Source organism: Lepidochelys kempii, chromosome 4 (assembly GCF_965140285.1).
Source record: "Lepidochelys kempii isolate rLepKem1 chromosome 4, rLepKem1.hap1, whole genome shotgun sequence".
Classification (NCBI taxonomy): domain Eukaryota; kingdom Metazoa; phylum Chordata; order Testudines; family Cheloniidae; genus Lepidochelys; species Lepidochelys kempii.
This window is the reverse complement of record NC_136383.1, coordinates 39,147,661-39,162,454: the sequence shown is the minus strand read 5'-3', so window position 1 is coordinate 39,162,454 and position 14,794 is coordinate 39,147,661. Positions and strand designations below refer to the sequence as shown.

Below are 14,794 nucleotides of genomic sequence, written 5' to 3'. Positions count from 1 at the left end.
TACTTTGATGGCTCCCTGATCCTGGAGCAGGCTGGGTGCTGATTCAGCCTCGCTTGCAATGTAGAGCAACCTCAAGTCTGCTCTTAATTGTCACCTGCTACAGGAACCATTTCATTAGCCAGGGATTGCTGGAGCACTGCTGCACTCCAGCCTGTGCTGGGGATAGGGTTGCCAACTTTCTTCTTCACAAAACTGAACACCCTTGCCCGGCCCACTTCCCTGCCCCTTCCCTGAGGCCCTGCCCCTTCCTCACCCAGTCTCTGAGGCCCGGCCCCCCACTCTCTCCAGCTCCCTTCCCTCTGTCGCTTGCTCTCCCCCACCCTCACTCACTTTCACTGGGCTGGGGCAGGGGGTTGGGATGTGGGAGGGGATGAGGGCTCCAGTTGGGGGTGCTGGCTCCAGGGTGGGGCCAGAAATGAGGAGTTCAGAGTATGGGAGGGGGCTCCGGGTTGAGGTAGAGGGTTGGGGTGTGGGAGCGGGTGCGGGGTCTGGGAGGGTGTTTGGGTGCTGGAGGGGGTTCCAACCTGGGGCAGGATGTTGGGGTGTGGGGTCTGGGAGGGAATTAGGGTGCAGGAGGGGGTTCCAACCTGGGGAGGGGGTTCAGGGTGTGGGCTCCGGCCGGGCAGCGCTTACCTCAGGCAGCACAGTGAGGCTAAGGCAGGCTCCCTGCCTGCCCTGGCTCCACACTGCTCCTGGAAGCAGCCGCCATGTCCGGCCCCTAGGTGGAGGAACATCCAGGAGGCTCTGTATGGTACGTGCTGCCCATGCCTACAGGCGCTGCCCCCCACAGCTCCCATTGGCCATAGTTCCCATCCAATGAGAGCTGCGGAGGCAGTGCTCGGGGCGGGGGCAGTATGTGAAGCTTCCTTGATCGCACCTGTGCCAAGGGGCTGCAGGGACATGCCGGTTGCGTAGCCAGGTCAGGCAGGGAGCCTGCCTTAGCCCCGCTGCGCCGCCAACAGTACTTTTAACGGCCCAGTCAGTGGTGCTGACTGGAGCCACCAGGGTCCCTTTTCTACCAGGCGTTTGGACGCCTGGCAACCCTAGCTAGGGACACCTCCTGTGCTGGGGACTATTATGGGGGACTATTATAACGTAGAGCTGGAGTAATAATCTCTCTGCAACCTCATCTGTTTTGATGCCTGGCTTCAAGGCCCCTTTGTGCAACCCGACTACATGAAGGGGTCAGGATCTGGGCTGGTATGTTTTTTTTTTCTCATCATGTGAGTAGGCAGCGCAGCGCAATCTCAGCACATTTTATAGCATCAGGCTCCAGCGACCCATTGTTTTTCCTGCTGCTTCTCCTTCCAGTAGTTTGGCACAATTGTTTGGGATAACAAAAGTGCAACACATTTGTCAGACAGCAGATAGTCTGAAAACATACTTGAAATTTTTTTTCGTCTGAACCTTATCAACATTTCTATATGTTTTTACATTTCAGAATGAAAAAGAAATCCTAAATGAAGCATTGAATGAACTGAAGGAAGAGAACAAGCTTCTGAAGGAACAAAAAGCTTCAGTGACCAAAAAGAAAGAGTACTATGAATGTGAAATAAGTCGCCTCAACAAGGTATAGACAGAGAAAGGTGTCAGATGGGAAACATTGCTTTAATATTTTTTGTATCTTTGACCTGAATTTATTTCAGGGGACTTTGCTGTTGGATAATGCCAAAGTGGAAGACCCTGAATGTTGAAAATCGGGCGCTCTTCTCTCCTCCCATATTGCTCATCTGCTGTGTTGCTGTGGGTGCACAGCAGTGGAACGCTTATCACTACTGTGGGGAGCTATGGTTAGTGGAGACAGGAAAGGGATTATCTAAGCCCACCCTTCCAGCCAGCTGCTATTGACAGACAGTTGCACTAAGAAGGGGAATGTAAATTTCCTATAGGCCAGCTTTGGAGGAAGCTTCGGCTTCTCACACACAATCTTCTGTGCTTCAAATTCCAAACCTGACTCAAGCACATTGTGGGTTCCTAGTCATCCTCTTGCCTCAGCAATGTTCATTTCTCAAATTCTTCTAACTGACATCGGCAGTCTCTTCCCTCCGCTATCTCCTCTGATCCCTAACCCATGTCGCCCCAGACATAATCCCGTTCTCCCCCTTGCAACATTACTCCCTTCCCTGCTCAGCTTTATAGGGTAGAATCCTGGCTCCAGTTGAAGTCAATGGCAAAGCTCTTTTTTACTTTATTTCACCACAATCTTTCTCTCCTGGCACCCAACCACCTTCCTTCTCTTGCCTTACAGCTCAGAATCCAAATCCTTTACACCAGACAGCGCCCTGTGAAATGCTGTTTTTAAAAAGGGGGGAAAGTAGTAAATGTTGAATTAAGAGAGCACAGAAAGCAAGATGTGTTTTCTAACAATGTACCTCTTGGTAAACCACAAAAGCTTCCTGAGGAAATATACTGCTCTTAAAAATTACTGTGACGTAACTTTGAGTGATGCATAGGCTAAATTCAAAGCAAGGAAAATGCATGTTGCCTTGTAAAAAAATTTGACTGAATTTGTGGTCTCTCTAGCTGTCTCCGAAATGCATTGACTGGACTCACACAGGAACTTTGTGTGACTTCAGCTCCGAAGGTCTATTCATAAAATAATTTACTGGAACATATTGTTCTGTTTTGCTAGGGTCTTGTAGTGTGGTTGGGACTGAGGAGGAGGGTGGGAAATATACTCATTTGGGAAGAGCTGTGCTGCCAGTGAGATACCTGTTGCTCTATAATACAGAACTCACTGAGTGAAAGAGAGAATTGTTCTTTCTGGCTTACCTTGTATTTGGGTTCTTCTATAACTATTTCACTAATGTACATAGAAACTGTTGTCCACAGTATTACCAGCCCGATGGATTCAAAAATTGAGTTAGACTGCCCCAAAATCATGAGATTTAAAAAATAAATGTTCTTTTTATTCGCTTTATGTTTTTTCAAGCCTTTAGAGTTCACATTTTCCAGCTTTTTCTCCACACAATGATGTCTAGAGACTTCGGGGGAGGGGGATAACAGATAAACAGAGAAGCAGAGACTCGTTTTGCAGACAGCATAAAAACAGTCCTTCCAGATGGCTTGAGAAGCAGTGTTGCCGCATATTTTAGATTGTAGCTTAATACATAAACAGTAGATTTCTTCCACCCTCCTCCTCCTCCAGGTACTATAAAAATGAGAACTGTTGAGGGCCACAGAATAATCTGTGAATTCTCCTAGTGGATCAGCACAAAATTATTTACAGCACACGTGTATAATTCTGATATACTAGGAAAATTCACAATGTTCTTCCAATTCATCTCCTCCCCTTCCACCTGTGTTTGTGGTGAGCTGATCTGGAGCTAGCACAGATCTGTGACATAAAGTATGTTGGAATTGTTGCCACCTAAAAAACTAATCAAAGTTTTTATTTTAAAGGTGTATATAAAGTCAGCAGAGTTAAAATGGATATGACAAATAAGCTTTATAAGCTTGTTGACTGATTTATTAAAGGAGACAGAATGCATAAAATTCAGTGCAAAAAAATCAGAGAAATGGGAAAACAATACCTCATCAGGGAACAATGAAATAAGGTCATCTTTGAATCAGAGAGCCTGAACCACTGCGTGCAACAAGGCACAGGTGGATACCACATGCATAGGTGGGGAAATAAAACCAGATTTCATTCACATTCATCCCAAGCATCTATACTTAACAAATCATATGTAAAAGAACGGGTTTGACTAGGCACAGACCAGAAGAGTGTTTTAGCTTTCAAATGTGTTGTGATCCCATTAAGCTTTACAGAGTCTTTTTCCTGCCTCCCTCAATCCCACCCCCAACTTGTAATTAAATTTTATTTTAACAGGAGTATATCTTGCAGAGAATTAGGACATACTGCTCCGCTCAGGCTGGGGGTTGCCATAGATATTTGGCTCTCCATTAATTTTATTACTTGTACACAGCAGCGAAATATCATTGCAGAAATAGAATGGTCCAGAATAACACTAACTCAGAGGGGCAGGCTGCCCCATGAAGTGTGATACAATATAGAGAATCTACAAGTTGACCAGCTGCATATATTTTTATACTATCTCATCTTTACATCCAACCTTATTCACACAACCGTGCACATATATTGTAATGTGCTCCTCTCAAACGCCACAACTATTAGGACAGTACTCAAGGTAGCTCAGCAGTTTGGATTAGATTAAAAGTCCTCTCTCCTCTTTCAGTTTCCTCCTTGGGAGGCTATAGGTTATAACTATAGTTTTACTCTCACTATTTCATGGAAGACAAGGCACATAATATTAACCTTTGGGTTACTATGGCCATATGTGCTTTTGGAATTCCTTGTAACTCCTGCTCTGCCCACCCTTTGTCTCTCTAAATCGGTCTTCCCTCCCTTATGACCTTGTATGGGAGCTGGCCAACAGGAGGTCACTTCAGATGGACTCTACTGAGCATTCTGAGAAAATTCAGAGACATCCACATTAGGGAGTGGTTCCTCTGTGGACTCCTGGGGAGCCTTTTGATAGTTGGCTGTTTGATGGTCACTCTAAACAGTTCAGACAAGGAGAGAAGTCTGAAACAATTACCAGGAGTTATATATTTTAAAAATGCATAATGTTGAGCATGGTCTCCTCGACAGAGGTTGAGATGGGCCGACACCAAATGGCAAATGGCCATGTCAGCATAATAAAGCAATCTGACATTTGTTAGCTGGTGATAAGTCATAGAGAGTGAGGAGAAACAATAGTTTTAAGATGATTCCAAACCCATGAATAATTTGAATACAGTAATCTCAAAAAAACAATGTAAGGGAAGTAATACAAAGTATCATAGCAGGGTTGGACTGAAAAGCAGAGCAGTAGTAATATACTGGTGTAGTGTGTGTAATCATGACTCCCTCTAATGGCTGGCCATAGGGACTACGCAACCTCCTGCATGCCAAGAGATAAAGGAGGTGGAACTCATGCTGTACAAATGTGTACTTTTAGTGCTTAAAGGTCTTTGGTTTAGTCCATGCTGTAGCCATTATTTGCTAAATACTGTAATGGCTAAATGTTTTTTTAAAAATGTTTAGTTTTGGGAACCCATCTTTAGGAACCTACATTTTTTTTTTCCCCAAAATTTTCTCTAGGCTTTCTAAAACTCTGATTTTTCATTGGTAAATGTAAATTGGATAGACCTCCAATGGCTCGATTTGAAAGTGCAAATGCTACTTATGAATGCAATCTAAGCACCGAGTCTCCCAGAATGATAGTGTCCCAAACCTAGAAGCTGGAATGTAGTCGCTTTGAAAATTTGGGTAATTAAATATTAGTCGCACAGTTTATATACCGCATGAACTCTGTGACAATTATAAATGCAGTCAAAAGCAATTCATGACTTGCTTGAACCTGTTCAGTTAGAGATGCCAACACTGTAATGATTAAAAAGAAATTAATCTGACGTGGTGAATCCAAGTCTGCAGTTACATGTTGTTGCAGGCCCTTCTGGATGCATTGCAAAAGCAGTGCCCGTCCTTTCTTGTGCCTCATTTGGATAAGGCTGACAGGAACTGCACCCATGAAGAGATGAGGACCCAATTGGAAGTTCTCAAACAGCAGGTGAGAATGCCTGGAAGTCAGTCTGAATGAGTTTAACACTGTACTATTTTCTCCCCTTTCTCCTAAGAACTGTGTTTTGGTTAACTTGTTATCCTGATTTTGAAAGGAGGAAGCAGTCTGCCTTTAGTCCAGATAAAATGATGCTTTTAAGATCCTGTTATCACAGTGGTATGCATTGTCATTGGATGAAATTCAGTCCTGAGGATCAGCACAAGGTCTATGACCATGTGGGGATGGGGATGTGGGCAGTTAGACCTACTGGTCAGAGCCAGGGTCAGAAGCCAGAAAGAAAAGCCAGAGTCAGAGCTGGGATTTGGATCACGCCAAAAGTGGAGCCAGAATCAGTGTCAGGAGTCACACTGAGGGTCGTGACTGGAGTCATAGTCAGAGAGCTGTGCTAAGGGTCAAGCTGAAGCCAAAATCAGAGCATAGTATCGAGGATCAAACCAGAGTCAGGGAACAATGCCAGGGTCATACCAGAGTCAAGAGTTAGGATCCAGTTCAGCAGCAGATCAGGAGTTTTCTCAGTTGCTCAGACAACTTCCTGTGCTACTTCCGGCTTAAGTCATGTGTTTGGTCCAATTGCTGGAGCTGGACATCTGCTCCAGTCAGGAGCTTCATGAGCAGAGCCTCTAGTGGTCCAGGGTCCTGTTAGCCCCCATCCGTACTAGTTCTGGAGTGCTGTCAGTTAGCGGCCGCTATCTGGGCAGTGCTTGGGGACCTGCAGGCCCAAGTTTGAGATCTGCAATCCCTCACAGCATCACTTAAACCATCACATAAGGCTTATGTCAGATATAAGAAGGTCATAGGCATTGTGCTAGCTATCTGTACAGGACTGAATTTTACCATAATGAATTATATATTTTAAGAGTTATTGATTAGTCTGATATTGATCTCTTGCATTCTGCCTGTCCTCATTTCTTGTGAGCTGGCACTGTATTGAATTGTATAAGAATCCTGTTCTTGGAAAACCAGGATGTCGCACATCTCGGTATTCTAGTCTCTCAGAAGAATGATGCAGCACAAGCAGACATAAATCACAACCTGCATATTGGCTGCAGAGAAAACTCTGCTGTTGTTGGAGAATCTGGAGGTAATCAGTATTACAATCATCATTTTGAGAAATGGATATGATTTTCTTTGGTTTGTTTTCTCTCTATCTAGGAATAGGTCAGTTTAAACTCACCTGAAAAGTACCTAAATTTTTAAATTTTAGGTCTGTCATCCTGTACAGTGTTAGGCAAAGTTATTGAAACACAAATAGACGTGATCAGAAGATACATGGGATAAAATACTTGTTTCTGTCACGTTTGACCAGTTGAGCCAGACTCGACTCTCTAATATAGTGTATGCAACATGCTGGGGAGCAGAATCTTGTACTTCATTGTGCTGTAATGGGTTACTTCATTCTGCTAGACAATAAAATAGTGTACATCATTTCTCAAAATCCTCCTGGGGGAACTGAAATGTAGCCGGTCAGTTTTATTAATGTATGTTGCTAGTTGTAGATGTCAGTATAGTCATTCTGGACTTTACACAACATGAAGGGGGACAGAAGAGTTGTGTGGAGGAGGATCGGGGATAGGCATCTATATGATATTATCATCTCCATTGCTTAGCCATCTTTGGCCCATCCCTGGCTGCATAGCTTTATGCAGGAAGAGAACCGATAGGACTACATGCACTGGCAGAAGTGTCTAAAGAGCATTGCTGGTGTTGCCAGCTATATGTAGGTAATGCAGATAGTGATTTACAAGTTATCTTGTTTCATTTTCTCTGGTTCAGTTGATGGCATTTCTTCACTGAACCAGAGAAACAGCAGTAATATTAACTTGTGACTTAAGTGCTGCATGTATAAAAATGCTGGCTGGTTAATAGCAAAAACATTTTTAATTCATGGTGCATCCGGTGAGGGATCATTGAGATGCTTCGTGGGTCCCAGCTTACCTCTGGCCTATCATTCTGTTTCAGTGATAAGCTCAGTTTTATATATCCTCATGTTAGCATTTCAGGGACTATCCCTTGCAAGGTCCTGAATACCGCCTGCATGGTAAGAACCAGCAGATCCAGCAGTGGAAGTTGAAGATGCTAATCATTAGAGCTCGTTGGAAAATGGGGAAACTTAAAATATTTGTCTCTTAAACCGGCATTTGAATCATCTTGAAGAATCCATGCCCTTAATATTTGTAATCTTAGTGCTAATCCCGTCTAAGGCAGTTCCCAAGCAAGCCATTCAAATATAGCAATATTCCACAAATACTGAGATTGTGAATTATTTGTGAGTGGGATCAAATGCAGATAAACAGAGTAAGCAAGTGTGACTAAAGCTAGGAAAAGCATGGAAAAAATGTTGAAGGTAGATATATAATAGAAGGGATCAGTCTAAAAAGTGCTCTGTAAATTAGCAGTTGCTTGTCGCTTAGTTTGTAAAAATGACACAGGAAATGTAGAATTCCAGTGAGAGTTCCCTCTTAGGATGAATTCTGTATGTGTTTGGAATGTGTGTTTAAAAAACAAAAAAGAGTAATGGAAACCTTGGATCACTGTAGCACTATCACAATACATTTCATAAATAACATTAATAATTTCAGGTACAGATATATGAAGAAGACTTTAAAAAGGAGAGATCTGACCGAGAAAGACTTAATGAAGAGAAAGAAGCACTGCAAAAACTTAATGAAAGATCACAGTCCCAATTGAACAAGCTGAATTCTCAGGTATGATTGAAAGAAAGTTGCCATTGCCAGCACATGTGCATTTTATTTTTATTTTCTGATTCTCCATACAGCCCAAGACTTTTTGACTTCCTTTAATTGACATTGGATTTTATTTGAGGTCACCACGTGGGATGAAATCATTCTGAAGCAATGTTGTAAAGAGATGAGAAATGATGAGAGACTTCTTCCAAATTAAGTGGATGGAGTGTCTTATTAAAAAGGCTGTTCAGTATCCTTAAACCACAGTCCTTTTGTCTCTCTCTTTTTATTTGTTTTGTTGGCATGCACTTGATATAAGAAATGCAGCCTCATCCCCAAACTTTGAAATAAAAAATGTGTGGCCCCAAGTCCTGCTCTATTACAGAGACCTGAGTGTCAAGACAGTGGTGTTACTCCAGAGTAACCGAGAGCAGAATTTGTCCTCATTCCGATTAATAGAGCAGTCTGAACTGAGTCGTTCCGTTTGCTGGGAAATCCTTTTTTATCTCCAGTGTGATGTCAGTGTTCTGAGACGGGAGAAGCTGAAACGAAATCATGGCACGTACAAAATATTGAGCTTTCACAATCTCCTCTAAAAATAATGAAACCGCAAGACTTCTCTGTGACAGAAGTTGAGCAACATTTTGCAATAAGTGGCAAGTCATTATGGAATGTACTCTGCTGTACTATCATCCCTCTGGACTTCCTTATTTAACCACAGAAGTATTAGCTGATTCTTAACCAACCCACGCAGCAGTACTGTAGACACTGGATTTTACTGGAGCATAAGAAGCAAGGGATTGATACCCGATAAGGTACTTGAGTGCCTCCTGGAGAGGTGTTGAGTGCTCATGGCTCCCATTAACTTCACTGGGAGTTGAGGGCATTTAGCCCTCCCAGCAGGTGTTCAGCATTGCACAGAATAAGGCCCCAAATGAGAGAATATTATTAAAGATGTATGGCACAGAAGGCAGCATTTCATTTTAATGCAAAATTGCTAGTGATGCTACAAGTAGTTTCAGAGTAGCAGCCGTGTTAGTCTGTATTCGCAAAAAGAAAAGGAGTACTTGTGGCACCTTAGAGATGTATATAAATCTCCCTGCTGTATTTTCCACTGAATGCATCCGATGAAGTGAGCTGTAGCTCATGAAAGCTTATGCTCAAATAAATTTGTTAGTCTCTAAGGTGCCACAAGTACTCCTCTTGCTACAAGTAGTGCCATCCGGGGCATTCAAGCACATGGGAATAGCATGGACATCCTTAGTATGCTACCCACTCAGTAGACATTGGGTATTTCTGTGGAGGAATGACATTTTAATCCACTTGGGAATGTTTTAAAGAGTTCAGGTGGTTTTAAAGCCATTTCTCTTAGTGATATTTGTGCTATGGTAGATCCCAGCCGGGAGTAGAAATGGCTGCATAGAGCTTCCTTCCAGTGGTCAGAGGAGGGTGTGCCAGCCCTTCACTTCAGTGTTGGGAGATCACTCTAAAACACCAATATGTGGGGGAGGGGGAACCACCTACTCCTCTCCAGTGATGTGATCAGGGATAGCAGAGGCATTCTTTGTCATGCACACACAAAGTAGTTTCTTGTAGATGGCCCATGAGCCAGTGAGGATCTCATCATAACATGCACATGCATGGGAGTTGTTCCAGCTCCAGTGCTGTAGAAGCTCCAGTGTATGTGTAATGCGTGGTGTCTTCTGTGATTAACTGACAGTTGTGTTGGAAGCAGCTTTGGGACAGGCAGTCAAGATGATTTATCAAAATGAAAATTGTATTTCTCCACAGATAAAAGCATGTTGGCGAGAAAAAGAACGTCTAGAGAAGCAATTAAAGCAACAGGTGTGTGTGTGCCTCTTCAGTACTTTGTGTTTTGCATTTACATTAAATGTTTCAAGGCTTCTGTGAGCTAGTAGAGTAAATCCCTACTTCTAAACTACTCATCTTTCCTCCTTAAGGGCCAGATCCTTCAGCTTTTATCTGTGTTATACCACCAAAGTCACTGGGACGATACATGAGAGTAAGGGCTGCAGGATCAGCTCTGAAAGCATTCCATAATAATAAACTCTTTGCTCCCCATAGAAAACTTTCTCTACATATATGGCGGTTGCTACAGGCATGCTATCCATTGAGCAAGTTTCACTACATCAGAGTTCACTAGGGATTAAATTCACCCATTTGCAGAGGCTCAGCACAATGCTTGTGTACCCTGAAAGCACCCTCTATAAGCATGTTTCACTGTATTAACTCTGGCCCAAATTCACTCAATAAAGGGTCTGTGATTGATTTGATAATATTTGTGAGGGTGCCTGACGAGTGATAGGTATATCAGTGCAAAGTACTTATTTGATTGGGTCAATTTGTGAGGTGCTGACTCCAGCTTTTACTTTTTTTTTTTTTTTTTTTTGGCTCAGTCTTTTACCAAAGCATATTTCCATTGACTTCATTGGGCTTCAGTAAAGCCTGAGCAACAACAGACCAAAAACTGTGAGGACCTCAAGATTTGGCTCATTACTATCTATATTATTTATTAACCAGGTTCCATGTTAAGCAAGTCTGCATGTGGTTAGTATTGGTTGAACAGTGAGTGCTACTACAAGAGATAAAAATGTCAGTTGGTGCCAGAAAACAATGTGTGCAAGGTAGGTATCAAATACTTGATCCAACAGAAAAATTTCAGTGGTGCTTGGCAGGGTGTGCGGAAGATGCTGTATCAGGAGAGATTTATTTGTTCATCAACATTCAGAATAGGTTAAATTAGAAGTCTTGTAGCCAATTATGGGTCTGGACCCTTCTTCGCTATTAGTGTTCAGTGGTTAATTTGTATTGGCATTCTGTTTGATCCACATGTGCGGCTAGTAGCATGGTTTTAAAAAAAAATGTTTTTCCTACAGACAAAAGACCTCCCTGTGCCATCTGAGAGGTGCTGCTTCCCACCTCAGATGTTCCTTCCATCTTGTGTTAATTATGGAAACTGTGGATTAGTTCTCCACTACCAAGACCCTCGAGTACACATGGCATCAAGGGGCATGTATGATCAGCAACAGCACCCTGTGAGTAGGACTTCTGTCAGTTATCATTTTGTAGATCTTAAAACATGGCAACCTTACGTGAGTACTGTGATCCTTTCAGTGATTCATTCTACCCTCTTCTTCAATGAGCTTGATTGTCTCTCAATCCATTTCAGGATCCAGATGAAATTTTTCCTCTGTGTTTTCAAAGCTGTCCATGGACTTGAACCAGCCTTGTGCCTGATCTCTGCTCAGTCTCTCTCCCTGCCTCTCTCCACACAAATCCCCAGTCTTCATTTAATAAGTCCTGCTCTGTCACATTTTGTGAAATCTAGACTGGCCTTTGATTCCACACTTCTTTTCAACCCTCATCTGAAAAAGTCTTTTCTCTCCCTTTGATGTTTCTGTTTTCTCTTATAATTTTTCATGTTAAATTTGTAACTCTGGTCCCACTTTCCTGCCTCCTTGGGAAAATCTGCAGAAGTGGGCTAAAGGGGAGGGAAAGTCCTTGCAGGGATTTCTCTCCATTTCTTGAGTGTGCTCTGAATGGCGCTGAGGGCGAGATCAGTCTCTGCAGGACCCAAAGGCTAAAAGACATCTTTTCTCCCCTGCTTCTGGTTCGTCTCAAGTGCTTCCTGTGTAGATCTCTGACATACTTACATATCTCACCAACTTGATTTCAGTCTGAATTTTACCATTAAAACTGACCCTTATAGGTTTTGTACAATTTATGCTTTCTCTGAATAGAGAGAAATAATTAAAACCTTTATAAATGCATTTTATATATAATGTTCCTAAAGGGAAAGGGGGTTATTTTACATTTGATTTAATTAGAAAATATCTAATATTATTGAAAATAAATTTTACGCAGGAAGTTTTATTAGAATTTCACTATCATTTAGATCAACTCAGAATCCCATCACAAGTCATGTCTCATTTCTACAGTGCAGCATGGTTTACCTGTATTCATAAACATGAATTGTTCTGTGAGATACGTAGCATGTCTCTGGGCATTCAAAATAAATAATAGTGACAACAAAAGTTCAAACGCTAGTCCTGTTGAAATCAATGTGATTATTTTCTTGACTTGTGTGAAAGCAAAAGTTGGCCTAAATAAATATTTGTTGAATACAATGTCAAATTTTCCTGTCATATGTAGTGAATCACCATATTTATTTGGACAACCTGCTTGACTCTTGTATGGTTTTGTCATTCAAGAATAATGTAGCCATCCCATAATTAGGATGACTTTATACAGCACTGCACTATCATATCCTCTCTATATAGCATGCAAACATTTCTGTGCAAAGAGATGAACTAGTAGCAAGATACATAACTCTGCTATAAAGCCCTAAGGGCCAAATGCTGACATCTTGATGCATATTTAGTAATATCTTGCTCCAGGATAGCTGTGTTTTAAATGGGACTAGCTGAGGACTAAGGTACTACTCAACATGAGTAAGGGTAGTAGAAGGTGGTCCTAAATTATTTTTGAAATATGTCATTTTTCAGGCAAGCTTATTTTATTGTAAAACAATATTACATTACACTTTAAACAAAAAAGTAAAGAGCCTACTAATTTTAAAATCCTATATTTATGCATATAATGTTACATATTAAATGTATTAATTATTCCAGCAATTCTAGCTTAACTTTGCAAAATGTGTTTTTTATGCTTTCAAACTTCAGAAATCTGAGGAAAATTGTGGGCAAGCAGGTCATTTTTGTGTTAGAAATACACTAATCTGTGTGTTTATCAGAGTTTGAAATATTGTAAAATATTTCTCACTGCAGTTTGGACTCGGTCCCAGATTATTTTGGCTTTCCTCCTTGAGCTTTCATCATCTGTGTTTCTAATTGTACCAGAGGACTCTCTGGGTTTATAAATTTTGCCATTCCTAAAGGAGTGCTGAGAAGGTGCAGTCCGTTTCTGATTGTTGCTTTGAAGTTCCCATCCTTATTTTTTGAGGTTTCTATGAAATGTTTTTCTTATGTGAGCATAGTGTTGCTTTTTGCTATTTAGATCACTGAGAAATTTTCAGTGAAGAAGAAATGTGAGAGGATTTAATGAGCGTCTTGATTTAACAAATGTAATACTGTGCATTTACTCTGTGTGCTTCTGAATGTTTACCTTTTCTGCATCTCATTTTTTGTTTCTATTGAAAATTTTTAAGGAAACTTTTATATTTAGTCTGACTCGAAATACTTCTCTCTTCTGTCCTTGGATTTCTTTCAAGACAGTAATATGAGAGAGAAAAGAAGTAGTAGTGAATTAGAGAATTGCATGTGCATTATGAACTGAATAGAGCAAAGCACTTAAGCACAAGCTTAACTTCTTGAAGTTGATGGCACTGTTCATGTGCTTAAAGTTAAGTGTGTACATACGTGCTTTGGCTCAAATTAGTAATTCTTGTGTAAAGTATAGAACTTCCAATTGTAGTGAGACTTCATTTTCCTTAGGCTTATGGTCACTTCTTGAATAATGTTACATAATTGCAAAAGGATTTAGGTTTTACTGACCTTAGCCATCGTCCATAACAAGAGTCCAATCTTGCAGCTCTAACTTAGGCAAAACTCCTACTGAAATCAGTGAAGTGTCTTCCCAGTGAGGATGGATAAGTTGGAATTCTTTAGGGGATAATGTGAATTTTCCCAGAGGTATTTCTGCAAAACAGGGACCATAGAATTTTCCCATCCAATTAATTAATTGAGAGTGGTGATGTATTGCATTTCACAGGCTTCCTTAGCTATCTGAAGCTAGATAGAAAGCCTGACACTACTCCAACTGAGGTTAAAAGGTTTTTTGAAAGTGCTCAGATGTATATAAGAGCTGAGTCCTAATGTAATTAGAAAACAAACAATTTTATAAAATGGTCTTTAAGACTCAAATAGACTGGTAGTTATTTACCACATTTTGCAATGTAAAATAAAGAAATGAATTTCCCTCTCCTATGAAAAATGTGGAGGAATTTCCAGGCAATATCACCATTGTCTTGTTTGTTTGTATTACCATAATGACTAGGAGCCCAAGTTATGGACCAGGACCCCATCTTGGTATCGTCCTCTTGTAGAAAGAAGAAAAAGTCTTTAAAAAAAAATTCCTGTCCTACAGCATATTCAAGGTGGCACATGATGCTATCTAATGCGATTGATACAGTCATCTAAGTCTATGGGAGGACAGGGGAATACACCTTTGAGATGAAGGGTGTTGAAAACGAATGCTGACAAACTGCACACTTCACATTGGAACAGCTTCACCTGCTATGTCCAATGTACCATTCTCTTAACTTCTCAACTGCTTGCATTGGTCCTAGTTAAAAATGGAAATGTTTATAATGTCTTCAGATCCATTTCGTTTGTCTCTGTCTTCTCACTCCCTATCTACAGTGTTCATAAGATTGTTGAAAATCTGATTGATGTTACTAATGTTGCCTTTGATTTGTGGCATTTAGAAAGGTTTATACTGTGCACAGCATTCAAACACATGTTAGAAAAAGAAAAGCTGAAA

General features: G+C 41.2%; 1 protein-coding gene across 1 annotated transcript in view; it reads left to right on the top strand.

Moving 5' to 3' along the window:
- Nucleotides 1-14,794, top strand: part of TNIP3 (TNFAIP3 interacting protein 3) — a 97,764-nt gene that overhangs the window by 67,538 nt on the left and 15,432 nt on the right. The window contains exons 9-13 of the mRNA XM_073341025.1: nt 1,442-1,570; nt 5,457-5,576; nt 8,168-8,293; nt 10,064-10,117; nt 11,170-11,328. Of these exons, the coding sequence (XP_073197126.1) occupies nt 1,442-1,570; nt 5,457-5,576; nt 8,168-8,293; nt 10,064-10,117; nt 11,170-11,328 (588 nt within the window). The remainder of the gene's footprint in view (nt 1-1,441; nt 1,571-5,456; nt 5,577-8,167; nt 8,294-10,063; nt 10,118-11,169; nt 11,329-14,794) is intronic.